We start from the raw sequence: 13,662 nt of genomic DNA on the forward strand, positions 1-13,662 counted from the left end.
AACAACAGTTCTGGGTCTGCATATTGGGAAAGTACTTACAAGGGGCACTTTCATTTCAAATTGGTGGTCTGAACTCTGTGATAAGGAGCAAGACCTAGAGGGATAGAACCTGGACTAATCAGGGTTGGGCAGAAAGGGTGACCTGCAGTGTCCTGCTACCAGCTCTACTACATCTCCTATGCCCACAAGGATCTGAAGAAACTGCTAAAGTAATCTGGAGACTTTTCACACACCTCTTCCCAGGACAGAAACAGAGGTTCTCAGAACAAGGGATGCAGCACAATCTGGATTGTTCCACAGACTCACTGGGCAAGAGGCCTTTCCAGTAGCACCTGCCAGAGTTGCAATCCCATCCCCAATTGGAAGAACATAGTCATACTGAAGTGAATCTGTTCACAACAGTTCACACTCCCTCCAATACTTTTTTTCCGGGTAAGGAGGGGGTAAAGCTTAGAATACAGATGTTCTTACCAAGTTTGGCTAATATGAGAAAGAGCTGAGAACTAACAAATAGTATGAAAAGTGTGCAATGCAAACATTCTTATAGCTGGATAATTCTAAACTTGAAACATTGGAAAGAAATTTCTCCTTTTTTAATACCTCAGTAAGAAGAAAACATGTTTTTTTATGATTGCAAAGTGATTTCTAGTGTTTTCCCTCATTATTATTTTCTTTTTCATAGTTGTATCTAATTTACTTATATTGTCAATAAATTATATTCTTTCTCGATAGACCTTTTCTTCTTTTCATTTCCATTCCCTTCTCTGCCACTCTTTTTCCGTCCTCATTTTAAATTCTGTCTCACTTACTTCCTCCACCATTTTTTCTTTCTTGTTTTTGTCCCTTCTTTGAATAAAATTTGATATTAAGTATACTACCATTAATATTTAACCTGTCAGTTTATTTTATATTATGTCTTACCTACTTCTTTCATTGCTTAATGGAGTTGTAGAGATTATTGGTAATTAGTTTTTTTAAACATATGTTGACATATGGTTTGCTATTATGCTATCACTGTTACTGTAAGTTACTCTTTTCTCTCAGAGCACTGGTGGTTGAACTTAGAACATTGATTATGCCAATTGGATGTTCTCAAGCCAAGATATACCCCTCAACTCAGAGTAGATTGTAAAGAGATAATGACTCACTAAAGAATTTCATAGCTACTAAACCAACATTGAAAAAGATGCTTAAAGAAATCCTATACATATAAGTAGATGTAATTAACAACCAAAAAAAGATCATGAAAGAATAAATCTTGTTAAAAGACTAGATAGGCAAATACTAATTAGGATTAAATTAGACATTAGAAGTAAATCAAGATGGTAGAGAATAATAAATGCCTTCCTATAATAGCACTGAATGTTAATAATTTCAACTCTTCATTTAAAAGACATAAATTTGAAGTTTTGATTTTTAAAAAAGAACAAACTATGTATTGCCTACAAGAAACGTAACTCACAAGCAAATACATTAATAGGTTAAAAGTGAGAGGATGAAAAATTATATTCTATGCATATGGAACCCAAAAGCAAACAGTACTTAATTTAAGCTCTCATATCTGACAAAATAGACTTCAAGCCAAAATAAATCTGAAGAGACAAATGAAAGTCACTACAAACTTGTAAATGGAACAGTCCAACAAAAAGATATAATGATAATAAAAAGTTATGCCCCAAACTTTGAAGTACCTACTTACATAAACCAAACTCTGTTCAACATGAAGGTTCAGATAGATTCCAATAGAATAAAATTTGATAATTTCAATACATCTTTTACCAATAGAAAGATCATCAGTTATAAAATGAGCAAGAATTTAAAACATGATAAATCAAATAAAATTAACAGACATCTATAGAACATGTGATTCAACAATAGCTGAATTTACTTTCTTCTCAGATGCTATTTTGGAATTCTTTTCCAAAATAGTCCACAGTTTAAGCTATAAAACAAGATTTGGCAAAAAAAACTGATTGATAACAATCCCCTGAATTTTAACAGATCATAATGGAATGATATTAGAAAGCAACACAAGAAAAAACTAAAGAAAGCATATAAATCCATGAAAATAGATTGAAACATTTTTATATGATGAATGTGTCATCAAGGAAGGCATAGAAAAAATTAAAACATTTTTAGAATCACATAAGAATATAAATAGTATATACCAAAACCTCTTTGACACTAGAAAGGCAGTTCTATGAATAGAGTCCATAATAATGAATGCCTATATTAAAAAATCAGAAAGGAATCAAATAACCTACTGATGCAGCTCAAGGTCTTAGAAAATAAGAACAATCAATTGCACAACCAACAACAAGAAGGAAATAAAAAAGATCAGAACCAAAATTGATGAAGTAGAAAACAAAAATACAAAGGTGTGGTTCTTTGAAAAGAAAATAATATTTGTAATCTCTTAATGTCATTGAAATCCAGAAAAGCGATAGGAACTACATCAAAAAAGTGTATTCCAATAAACAGAAAAATTATGAGGAAATGGATAACGTTCTAGACACATATGACCTATCAAAATTGACCCAAGAGGGGGAAAAAATAAATAGGCCAATAACAATCAATGTAAGTGAAGGAAAACTAAGAAGTCTTCCAGAAAAGAAAAGTTCAGGACCAGATGTTTTCCCATCTAAATTAAGCCAGATATTTAAAGAAAAATTAATGCCCATGTTCCTCAAATTATTTCATGAAATAGAAACTGGTGGAACACTCTGTATTAATTCTATGAAACAAGTATCACTCCAATACCCAAACCAGATACAAATATATCAAGGAAAGGAAGCTAGAGACCAATAACCCTGTTAAACATAGGCAGAAAGTCTGTAATAAAATATTGGTAAATCATATTCAGAACGCATTAAAAAGATTGCACATCATGACCAAGTTGGCTTCATTCCAAGGAAACAGGGTGGTTCAACATATGCAAATAAATAAATGTAATTCACCCTAAAATAGAATAGACACAGAGAAAACCTTCAAAAAATTCAGCATCCATTAATGACAAAAACATGTAGAAGCTAGGGATAAAAGGAACTTAAATAACATTATATGGGCTCTATACAACAAGCCCAAAGCTAACATTATAGTGAATTGGGGCCATCTAAAAGCATTTCCTCTAAAATCCGAAAAAGCCAAAGTTATTAATTCTCACCAGTCTTATTCAGTGCAGTAATTAAAATTCTAGCCAGGGAAATTAGGCAAGAAAATGAAATTAAAATGATACAAATAATAAAGGAAAAAGTCAAAATATCACAGTTTGCAGATTATACATTTCTATAATTAGAAGATCCTAAAAGCTTCACCAAAGTCTTCTAGAGCTGGTAAACAAATTCAGTAAACTAATAGGATACAAAATTAACATACAAAAACAAGAATTTTTCTATAATCCAAGAGTGAATTTGCTAAGAAAGAAATAAGAAAAATAATACCTATCATAATAATCTCAAAAAATACTAACAATGAATCTAAACAAAAATGAGAAAAACCTCTTTAGCATATATAGAAAAAAATTGAAGAATACACTAGAAGATTGAAAGACATCCTGTGTTCATGAATGGACAGAATTAATATTGGTAAAATGGCTGTATTACCAAATTGCATTGAATTACCAGATTCAATGCAATTTCCATTAAAGTACCAATGAAACTTTTTACAGAACTAGAAACCTGCTCCTTAGATTCACATGGAAGAATAATAGACCTAGAATAGTCAACATGACACTGAGCAAAAGGAGCAACACTGGAATCATCATAATACCCAATTCCAAATTATATATTTCAAATTATAGATATGTAATAACAAAACAATACAGTACAGGAATAAAAGCAGAAATATATAACAATGGGATAGAATAGAAGACCAAGAGACAAACCCCAACTGATACAGTCATCTAATCCTTGACAAAGACACGAAAAACATATGTTGGAGAAAAGATAGCCTCTTTAACAAGTGGTGCTGAGAAAACTGGATATCCACATGTAAAAGAATGAAAATAGATCCCTATCTTTCGCCCTGCACAAAAGGCAACTCAAAATGGATCAATAACTTGCAATTATTAGACCTGAAACATTGCTACTGCTAAAAGAAAACAGGGGCAACATTCCAACACATACATGCAGGCAACAATTTTCTCATCAAGATTCCTAAAGCTCAGAAAATAATTTTTTAAAAATAAAGAAAAATGGGATAGAATTAAGTTTAAAAATTTCGGTACAGCAACATGAACATTTAACAGCCTTAATAGAGAGCCCACAGATTGAGGGAAAATCTTTGCCATCCATTCTTCCAACATAGGATCTCTATTCACAATATATAAATAATTCATAAAATTTAAAACTAAAACAAAACATACAAATAACCCAATTGATCAATGGGCATGTGAACCAAACAGGCATTTATCAAAAGAAGAAATACAAATGGCCAAAAATATATGAAGAAAAATATGTCAAATATCTTTAGCAATCAAAGGAATAAAAATAAAAGATGCACTGAGATTTCATCTAACTCAAGTTAGAATGGCCATCATCAAGAATACAAATAACAATTAATGCTAGTAAGAATGTGGGGAAAAGGTAACTTTTACACATTGTTAGTAGGGATGAAAATCTGTATGAATGTTCTTCAAAAGATGAGAATGGAACCACCACAAGATATAGCTATACCACTCCTTGCTATTCACCCAAAATAATTAAAGTGAGCATACTATATAAATATATTAATACTCATGTTTATATCAGCACAATTCAGAATAGTCAAATTATGGTACCAATCTAAATGTCCATCAATTGCAAAATGAATAAAGAAAATGAGATACATACACACAGCCATAAAGAAGAATGAAAATACATAATTCACATGAAAATGTATGGAACTAGAGAGCATTGTGTTGAGTGAAATAAAGCAGACTCAAAAATTCAAGGGTTTAATGTTTTATCTCATAAGTAGAGAGAGAAAGAAAAGGAAGAAAAGGGATCTCATGGAAATAGAAAGAGACCAATAGGATAGAGGCCGAGGGGAGAGGAGGGCAAAGGGAGATGATGAGGAATGAAATTGAGCAAATTATGTGCATGTACAAATATGTCACAACAAATCTCATTTTTATGTATAATCATCATGCACCGATAAATTAAAAAAATAAATAAACAGACATAAATTTAATTCTTTCATTTTGGTCACACATACTATATAAAGTTATTAAAATTTTTGTCTATCATGGAGCTACTTTGTTAGTAGAAGGATATACATTAAATATGTATTAGTTTGGAGTTGGTGAGGGGCTCTTACCTCAGCTTTAAGATTCTTTTTCACCTTCACAGTGTAGTCCAGGCTTTCAAGCAGCCCCTTCATTTCTGTGATGTCACATTCAGCCCCACTCCTCACAGGAATATACTCAAACTCTATATTGCATATAATGAGCGCCTGACGAGTGCGATTATTTTTCTCCTTTATTGGATAGATCTGTATGAAATGGATATATAGCAAATTTGATTTAGCTGAGCCCTTTTAAGTACCCATACACCTATGAGCATACATTATTAGGTCTAATTTAACTCCTTTCTCCCCTAAATTCTAAAAAAAGATACATCTTCATCTCTCAAGGTTCTAGATCCAGAATCAGGACACATCTGGAATGGTTACTCAATCTGGAGGAAACTAGAATAATTCCTACATTCTCCTCCTTCTCTTTCTGTTCATCCAGTAAATCTTTCTTAGTATTCAAGGTTCTGATCAAATTTCATAAAATCTAAGATATATTTGTCATTGACTCCAGTAAAAAGAAAAAAAATGAATGAAACAAATATCTTTTGGCAACTGCATTATTTTGACACTACTTTTAACATGTCAGCTTAAAATCCTTTAGAAGCTTTAATGATTTTTTAATGTTTTTAAAAAAATATCCTGCAAGTCTAGGCTTCCCAACTAGAGTACAAATAATAAATACTCAGTCATGTTATCTGATAAATATTTTGATTCTATGTGCACAGCTGAAATTTCATAACCGCAAAATATGAGAGTGAATAAATCAACAATATGACTCATATGCCTTTTACTATGCAGTTAAAAGAGAACTGGACTTTAACTGAAGCAATATGATCTTGTCCTTGCTCCAAATCATCTATGATAAAGGTAACTGTCCCTCCTCCCTGAAGTTGGTGTTATATCCTTAGTGAGAGCAATTGCTTATTTCTCCTCTTTTTCATGCACAGATCACAGTACCTTTTTGGTGTTTTCATTATGCAGTCTCTGGAATTGCTCAGGAGAACAAAGCTTGAGGGTATTAGTTGATTCTACTGGCTCAACTGCTCCGGCCTTAGTTTCTGAATAAGCAGTAGGATGCATTACATTATATAAATTTTCATTTCTGCCTCGTTGACCCTATTTATCACCTGATAAATTTGAGAGAGTGGTAAATCCTAAGACGAATTTTAAATAACTAAAGACTATACTCACATCTAACCACAGGTATATGGAGATGTATTGTGACTGGGGAAGAAGAAAGAAGTTTTTGATAGAGAAAACTGATCCATTAAAAAATGCAAGAACAGATTCTCATAATTCTGAGGGAAATACCTCCAAGTTTTCAAGTCAAATTTGGCCTTTTCACATTCTGCAAAAACAATGATTTTTCCAGTGGTTTTACTTTATGGTTTTTACTCATTCACGTAGACTTCTGTGGTCTCTGAGCAAGAACATTATAAGTAAATATTTATCAGTGTGCTTTCCAATGGATATACAATGTGAATTGCATGTGCAATTTAAACTTTTGTACTATCTGTATTAACAAAGTAAAAATAAACAGGAAAAATTAATTTTAATAGTATGTTTTCTATTTCCAAAATAGTGTGTAGTATGTTCAAAAAATTATCATTTCAACCTTTGTAACTGGATGCAATTCAATGTCACATGTGGCTAGTGGCTACCATATTGAATAGTATAATATCCCATATTGGACAAGTAGTTTGAACTCTGGAAGATCAAGTCTGTCACTGGTGACTTGTGTCTCAGAACTTTTGAACTCTAGCAATTCTCTTTATTCAATATGGGTAAAATGCTTTCACAAAGTTATGAAATTTGGGACATTTTAAAGGGGTTTCCTTAGTCATAGTTGTAATTAACAGAAATGTGTAAGCATTGAAAAAGTCTAAATTTTGGCACTTACATAATAATCATAACTAACATTTGTCACATGCTTATCTTTCATTTGTTTATGCCTCTTACATTAATTAGTTGTTTGCTGTGTGTCAAGAACTCTACTTATTGCTGTTACTCATTGAAAAAGAAATCAGGTATGACCTAGTGGGAAAAACTTGATAGACATAGTCTTGTCTACTGAGATGGAAGAGGAATAGAAATGGAACAGATTTAATTAGGGGAGCAAGTCTTTAATTTAAAATATGTTACTTCTATGAAATCAATGGAACATTTGAGCAGAAATGTTGAATATGCAGTTAGAGCTAAATGAGTTTGGAGCTTCTGGAGAAAATTTTGGACAAGAGCTAATATTTTGGGAATTATCATGTGTCTGTCAGTAGATGTTCCTAGCCTTACAAAGTCATATAAAGAAGTAGTATATTATCCCATCTAACAGATACTAAGCCTGATAACTGAAGAGGTGGAAAAACTTATACAAAATTACCTAATTTACAAGGTGACAGAATCTTATTGTAGATTTTGCTTTCTATAATGTTTCTAATAGTGAACTATTTCTATGAACAGCCTAAACATAAGGATAGCTTTTTAGCGATTTAGAAACTGGATCTCACCAGAGAAAAGGCAAAGTGGCCTATGAAAAGACAATGATTGCTTTTGTGAAAACTACATTCATGATGAAATGATAGGAGGATCATAGAGATTCTGCATGGGCCCAAGGTTTGAAAAATTCCGGAAATTTTGAGATAGCTTTTGTCAATGATTCCAGTCTTACCTTCTGTATCATTGGCCTTTTTGACCGCCTTAAGTAAACTCTGGATAACCGAGGGAACTGCCTCTTGGGGCTTCTGTCGTATGAAGTCCCCCACAATCCAGGCCTTGTCTCTAGGTGTGGCATTATTAAATTTTTTCTTTTCATCTTCTGGTAATTTAATCACATCTTTTTTCACCAAATTGTCCAAAAAACCAGTGATGGCTTTTTTGCTCTCAATTTCCAACCTCTTAAGTCGTTCTATTTCTTGTTTTTTTTCTGTCAGAAATAGAAAAAAATCCTTCAACTGTAGGCTAGGCTTTAAGAGTTTTACTCTCACCTTAGACACAGCCTTAACATAAAATATCCTTGAAAATGCAATCACCATCTCCAAAACAACCTGCTCACCTCTTCATTGTACCCATGGACATGTCACATCTCCTTGAATTTGGAACAAACTATAGTGATTCCTTGTTACCTAAGTGTTTGGTCTTTCTTTCTTTCTTTTTTCTTTTTTTTTGGTTTGTTTGTTTTTTAAAGAGTTTCTTTTCTCCCAAATGTGGCATTGGGCCAAATGTTACGTCATCCACTGTTCTCATATTCTTGTTCTTTTACTTACCGCCTAGGGTAGTGATGATGCTCCTCCTGGGATATGTGATCTCAGGAAACTCCATGCCTTTGTCTAGCAATTAATTCCTCCCACTAGAGCATGGGCTTTTCCCGCTCCTCTGTTTTGAGTGTCTTTGGTCAAGTGCTATCTTGGAATGCACATCATTTTATACAGTTGCTATACTCACACCTCAGAGCCTAAAAATATTGTAAAAGACCTTATATGCTTACTGAATATATAAATTAATGAACAAATAAAGGAATGCCCTTAAAGTTCTAATCCTTTAAAATTTTATTCTCAACCAAAAATCAGAATTAAATCTATGATGACAAACCTTCCATTATGGTAAATTATTTGTCACTGGGTTACTGTATCACTACTTCTTAGGACAATTTAAAATTTTATAGAGGAAAAGGATACAGATATCAAAGTATTAAATTAATCCTTTATTTTAATATTATCAATGGAAATTGGGAAGTTTGTAAATAGGAAGGCAGGATACCTAATAAGTTCTCAGTTAACTTTATAAATATAGTTATTCAATCTTTCTAGATGTCAGGATGACTTTGACACAAAATGACATTATTTAAAGAAAATATCAAGACATTGAACAAGAACTTTGGCCTAGAAGCACCAGCCACATCATTCATACTATCTTGACTTATATTTTCAGCAAATGTTTATTGAGTAATTATTATGTGAAAGGCATATGGAAGCTGAAAACCATAAAAAAGTTCCCTAATATCAATTAATTTAATGAAAAATGAAATCTTATGCACTAGTTATGACTAGTTATGAAAATAATACATAGCAAACCAACATATATCAGCATTATTTCTAAGTCATCATATTAGGTTGTTTACAAATATCAATTAAAACCAGGATTCTCACACTAAACTAATGGATTAGTTATCACATCCCTTTTTTAAATAATAAAGTGACAAATAAATTATAAAATATATAGAATTTAAGTAATGACTTTACACTAAGTACATAAATTGGTGTTCAAATTACATTCTTATTCTGTGTTCTGTGTAGTTAAATATCACACAGTTACAGCAACAATAGTCAAAATTTATTAAGCACACATCATGCCAAGTGCTTGACATAAATCTCACTAAAATATAATAAAAACTATCTCAAAGGTATATTAATATATTGTATCTCATACACAGAGTCATGTAATAAGAATATAGGGTAACTAGTAACTGAGAAGCAAGAATTAAAACCAAGGGTTTTAGAATTTAGAGGCTCTAGTCTTGAATTATCAAGTGACATTACATGAACTTGGTGAAAATTCCCTTAGGGAAAAACAAATGAATCACTTCAGAGACTCAGAAAAGATGCATAAATTCTAGCTGGTGAGATTATTGAGGCTCCATAGAAGAGGTGGCAGAAAAACACTGGTCTTGAAATACAGAACATGAGTGTTGTAGAGTTTTTGAAGAGTTGAAAACAGTACTTAGGTTAGTGTGTACAGTATCCACCCTGCCTGAGGTCTGGGCTTCTGTTTTGTTTATTTGTGTGTGCAAGAAATAGTGAAGTATTGACTAAATGAATGATATGTAAAGTAACATGGTAAGCAATAAGAGATTTACAAAAGAATAAGGGCCTGAATAAAAGTTGTCAACATCATATTCAATAATCAAAAGTTGAAGTTTTTTAATAAAATTGGGAACAGGGAAAATATGCTACCCTTGCTACTTTTATTCAACATAGTACTGGAAGTCCTAACAGGAGCAACTGGGCAAGAGAAAAAAATAAAAGGCATACATACTAGAAAGGAAGAAGTTAAAATGCCCCTGTCTGTAGACACATGATTTTATAGACAGAAAATCCTAAACAGTCCACCATAAATCTATTAGAACAAATAAGTAAATTCAGCAAAGTTTCAGTATGCAAAATCAACACACAAAAATGAGTAACCTTTCTGGCCACTTACAACAAAATATCTGAAAAATAAGTTAAGAAGGTAGTTTTACTTAAAATAGCTGCAAAAATAAATTTAAACAAGGAGGTGGAAACATATGCACTGAAAACTATAAATCCCTGATGAAAGAAATAGAATAAGACATGTAAATAGAATTATATACTGTGTTCATGAGTTGGAAGAATTAATATTGTTATAATGTTCATAATACCTAATGTAATCTAAATATTCAATGCAATGCCTTTAAAAGTTGCAATGACATTTTTATAAAAATAGAAAAAAACATCCTAAAATTCAAGTGAACCCCCCACACACACACACACACACAAATAGCAAAGACACTCTTAAGAAAATAAAGTTGAAGTCAATGTCCTTATTTTAAAATAGACCACAAAACTTGAGTAATCGAAACAGCATGGTACTGACATTAAAACAAAGACATGGACCAATGAACCAGATAGAAAGCATAGAAATAAACCCAAGTACTTACAGTCATTTGATTTTCAACTTAAGTGCCAAGAACACAGAGAGGGGAAAAGGTACTCTCTTCAATAAAAGGTTTTGGGGAAAACTGGATAGCCATATACAGAATAAAATTAGATCCTTATTTTATGCCATATACAAAAATTAACTCAAAAAGAAGTTAAAGATCTACACTTAAAACCAGAAATTGTAAAACTTCTAGAAGACAGAAAGAAAGTTCCATTGCTTTGGTCTGGGCAATGATGGATATGACCCTAGAAGCACAGGTAACAAAAGTGTGTGTGTGTGTGTGTGTGTGTGTGTGTGTGTGTATGATTACATCAAACTAGAAAGCTTTTCTCTTTATAGAGAAAGGGAAACAACAGAGTGAAGACATGACCTACAGAATGAAAGAAAATATTTGCAAATGGTACATTTGGTCAGGGGTTCATATCCAAAATATGTCAAAAAAAATAATAACAACAAGAAAAACCTTCAAATCACATAAAACCAAGACAAAAAAAATGATTTTTAAATGGATGAAGGACTTGAATAGAAAGTTGTCAAAAATGGACACACAAATTACCCACAGGTATTTGAAAAAGTGTTCAACATCTGTAATCATCAGGGAAATGCAAGTTAAAGCCTCTATGAGACATCACTTCAATATCTAATCAAATGGCACTATCAAAAAGATACAAATTCGATGTTGCAGAAAATATGTAGAAAAGGAACCCCTTGGACACTGTTGATGGGAATGTAAAATTAATATAATCACTACGGAACAGAATATGGGGTTTCCTGAAAAATACTAAGTAGAACTACTGTATGATATAACAAGTCTACTGCTGGGAATATATTCAAAACATATGAAATTAGTTTGTTGAATGTTTTTGCACTTATAATATTTATTGCAGCAGTAGTCACAACAGCCAAGAAATGGAATCAATGTCAATATCTGTGGACAGAAAAACAGGTAAGAAAAATGAGGTATCTATACACAATGGAATACTATTCAGTCATTAACAAAGGAAATTCTGTCATTTGTGAAAACATGGACAAAATTGAAAGATATTATGTAAAGTGAAATTAAATAGGCCAGGCACAGAAAGCTAAATTCCACATGATCTCACTTATACACAGAATCTAAAAAAGCAAAACTCATAGAAATGGAGACTAGAAAGTGCTTACAAGAAGGAAATTAGTTTGGAAGATATTAGTCAAAGGAATCCAAATTACAATTATGTAAGAGAAACAAGCTCTAGAGATCTATTGGGCAACATGATGATTATAGTTAATAGTGATGTACTGTATCATTTAAATTTTTTCACAGAGTAAATTTAAAGTGTCCTCACACAAAACCTGATAAACATAGGAGTCAATACATATGTTGTTTATCTCTGTTTAGGCATTCTACAGTGTACATGTATTTTGAAACATAATAAGCATATTTAATTTTATTTTGCCAGTTAAAATAAATAAATACATAAATTACAATTAACAAGATAAAGAGGTTTGGATTATTTATTTTATAATTTACATAATCTTATTGAACCAATTGTAGATTTTAAAGAGTAGATTAATGGCTCTCACATGTGTAGAGTCAGCCTAGACATGGAACCCGGGACTGAGTACCAGTTGTCTGAGAGTCAATGTGATATATCTTCTCCATATCCCACAAACTCATTAAATTAACTTTTAAAAGTAAACTCACTTTAATTCCCTTCTTTCATTTCCTTACTACTAAATAATATCTAACTTCCAGTATATGAAATTAGCGAAACCTGGTGCTGTACACATCTTTTACCTTATTTATAGCTTATTTTCTATCACTGTTCATATACTGATTTCATCTGCTAAATATGTGCAAAATTCTAACTGTTCAGTTCTCCTCTTCAGACCAACATCTTTCTCTTCTTAATTACCCCCAAGAGCCTTTATATACTTTTTATCCCCTTCTTATCTATTTTTCACAAGGAAGCAGAGTGAGTATTCCACTGTTAAGAGATCATCAAACCTCTCAATTTAACCTAATTTAGGTGTCATCATTCAGCCTCATCTTCTGATCCTGTCTTCACCTTGCTCACTACATTTGAAATATTCTGCCCTTCTTTTTTTTTTCTAGAAAACCTCTGCTGCTGGATCCCTTCATTTTCAATCCCCTACCCCTTCATTTCTTCCTGTCTTCCCATCATCTCTTTTTATCCTCCATATCTCAGATGTGACAGCACTTTCTTAGGGGAATGCTCCTTGATGCTTCCTAGACAAAAATGTCAAATGTATGTGATCCTAGGGTGGCTTGTTTCTCCCAAAGATAGCATTATTTTCCATATGAGTGTGGTTCCAAACCTACTTATCGCCATCCCACCATCATATTCCATGCTTGCTCCGTGAGTACAGGTTCTGTGAGATAGGTCTACACTATTGGCATTCAGAGGGCATAAGTAATTTTCTACTGAATCACTGATCACTGAATGTGGTAAAAAATACAGAATTTAGCCATGACCTGACTTAGAGAATATTTAACAGCAAGCTAAGTAAATTTGATACATTTGACAGGTAATAAGAGCACACTGGAAATTTTCAAGTGATGGTAGTTACATTTATTCTTCTACTCATTCAGGGATATGGAATGGGTGTCTACCTATAAATACATTCTGCTAAGGTTAGAGATACCATTTTGGAAAGATATTCTTACATATCAAGGCTTACATCAAAATGGAGAGATGGATGTGCAAGTAAGTAAAT

General features: G+C 32.4%; 1 protein-coding gene across 5 annotated transcripts in view; it reads right to left on the minus strand.

The window, feature by feature from the left end:
- The window catches only part of LOC114088898 (caspase-4-like), a 28,870-nt gene that overhangs the window by 11,192 nt on the left and 4,016 nt on the right, over window positions 1–13,662 (minus strand). Inside the window, exons 3-5 of one of the 5 annotated variants that reach the window (XM_071616655.1) lie at window positions 7,937–8,191; window positions 6,229–6,329; window positions 5,296–5,469 (exon numbers count right to left, since the gene is read on the minus strand). In XM_071616655.1, the coding sequence (XP_071472756.1) occupies window positions 5,296–5,469; window positions 6,229–6,329; window positions 7,937–8,191 (530 nt within the window). Of the gene's footprint in view, window positions 1–5,295; window positions 5,470–6,228; window positions 6,399–7,936; window positions 9,203–13,662 lie in introns of those variants that run through there. The other 4 variants (XM_071616656.1, XM_027930637.3, XM_027930641.3 and 1 more) reach the window with 4 other exon arrangements.

This window comes from Marmota flaviventris, chromosome 9 (assembly GCF_047511675.1).
Source record: "Marmota flaviventris isolate mMarFla1 chromosome 9, mMarFla1.hap1, whole genome shotgun sequence".
Lineage (NCBI taxonomy): Eukaryota > Metazoa > Chordata > Mammalia > Rodentia > Sciuridae > Marmota > Marmota flaviventris.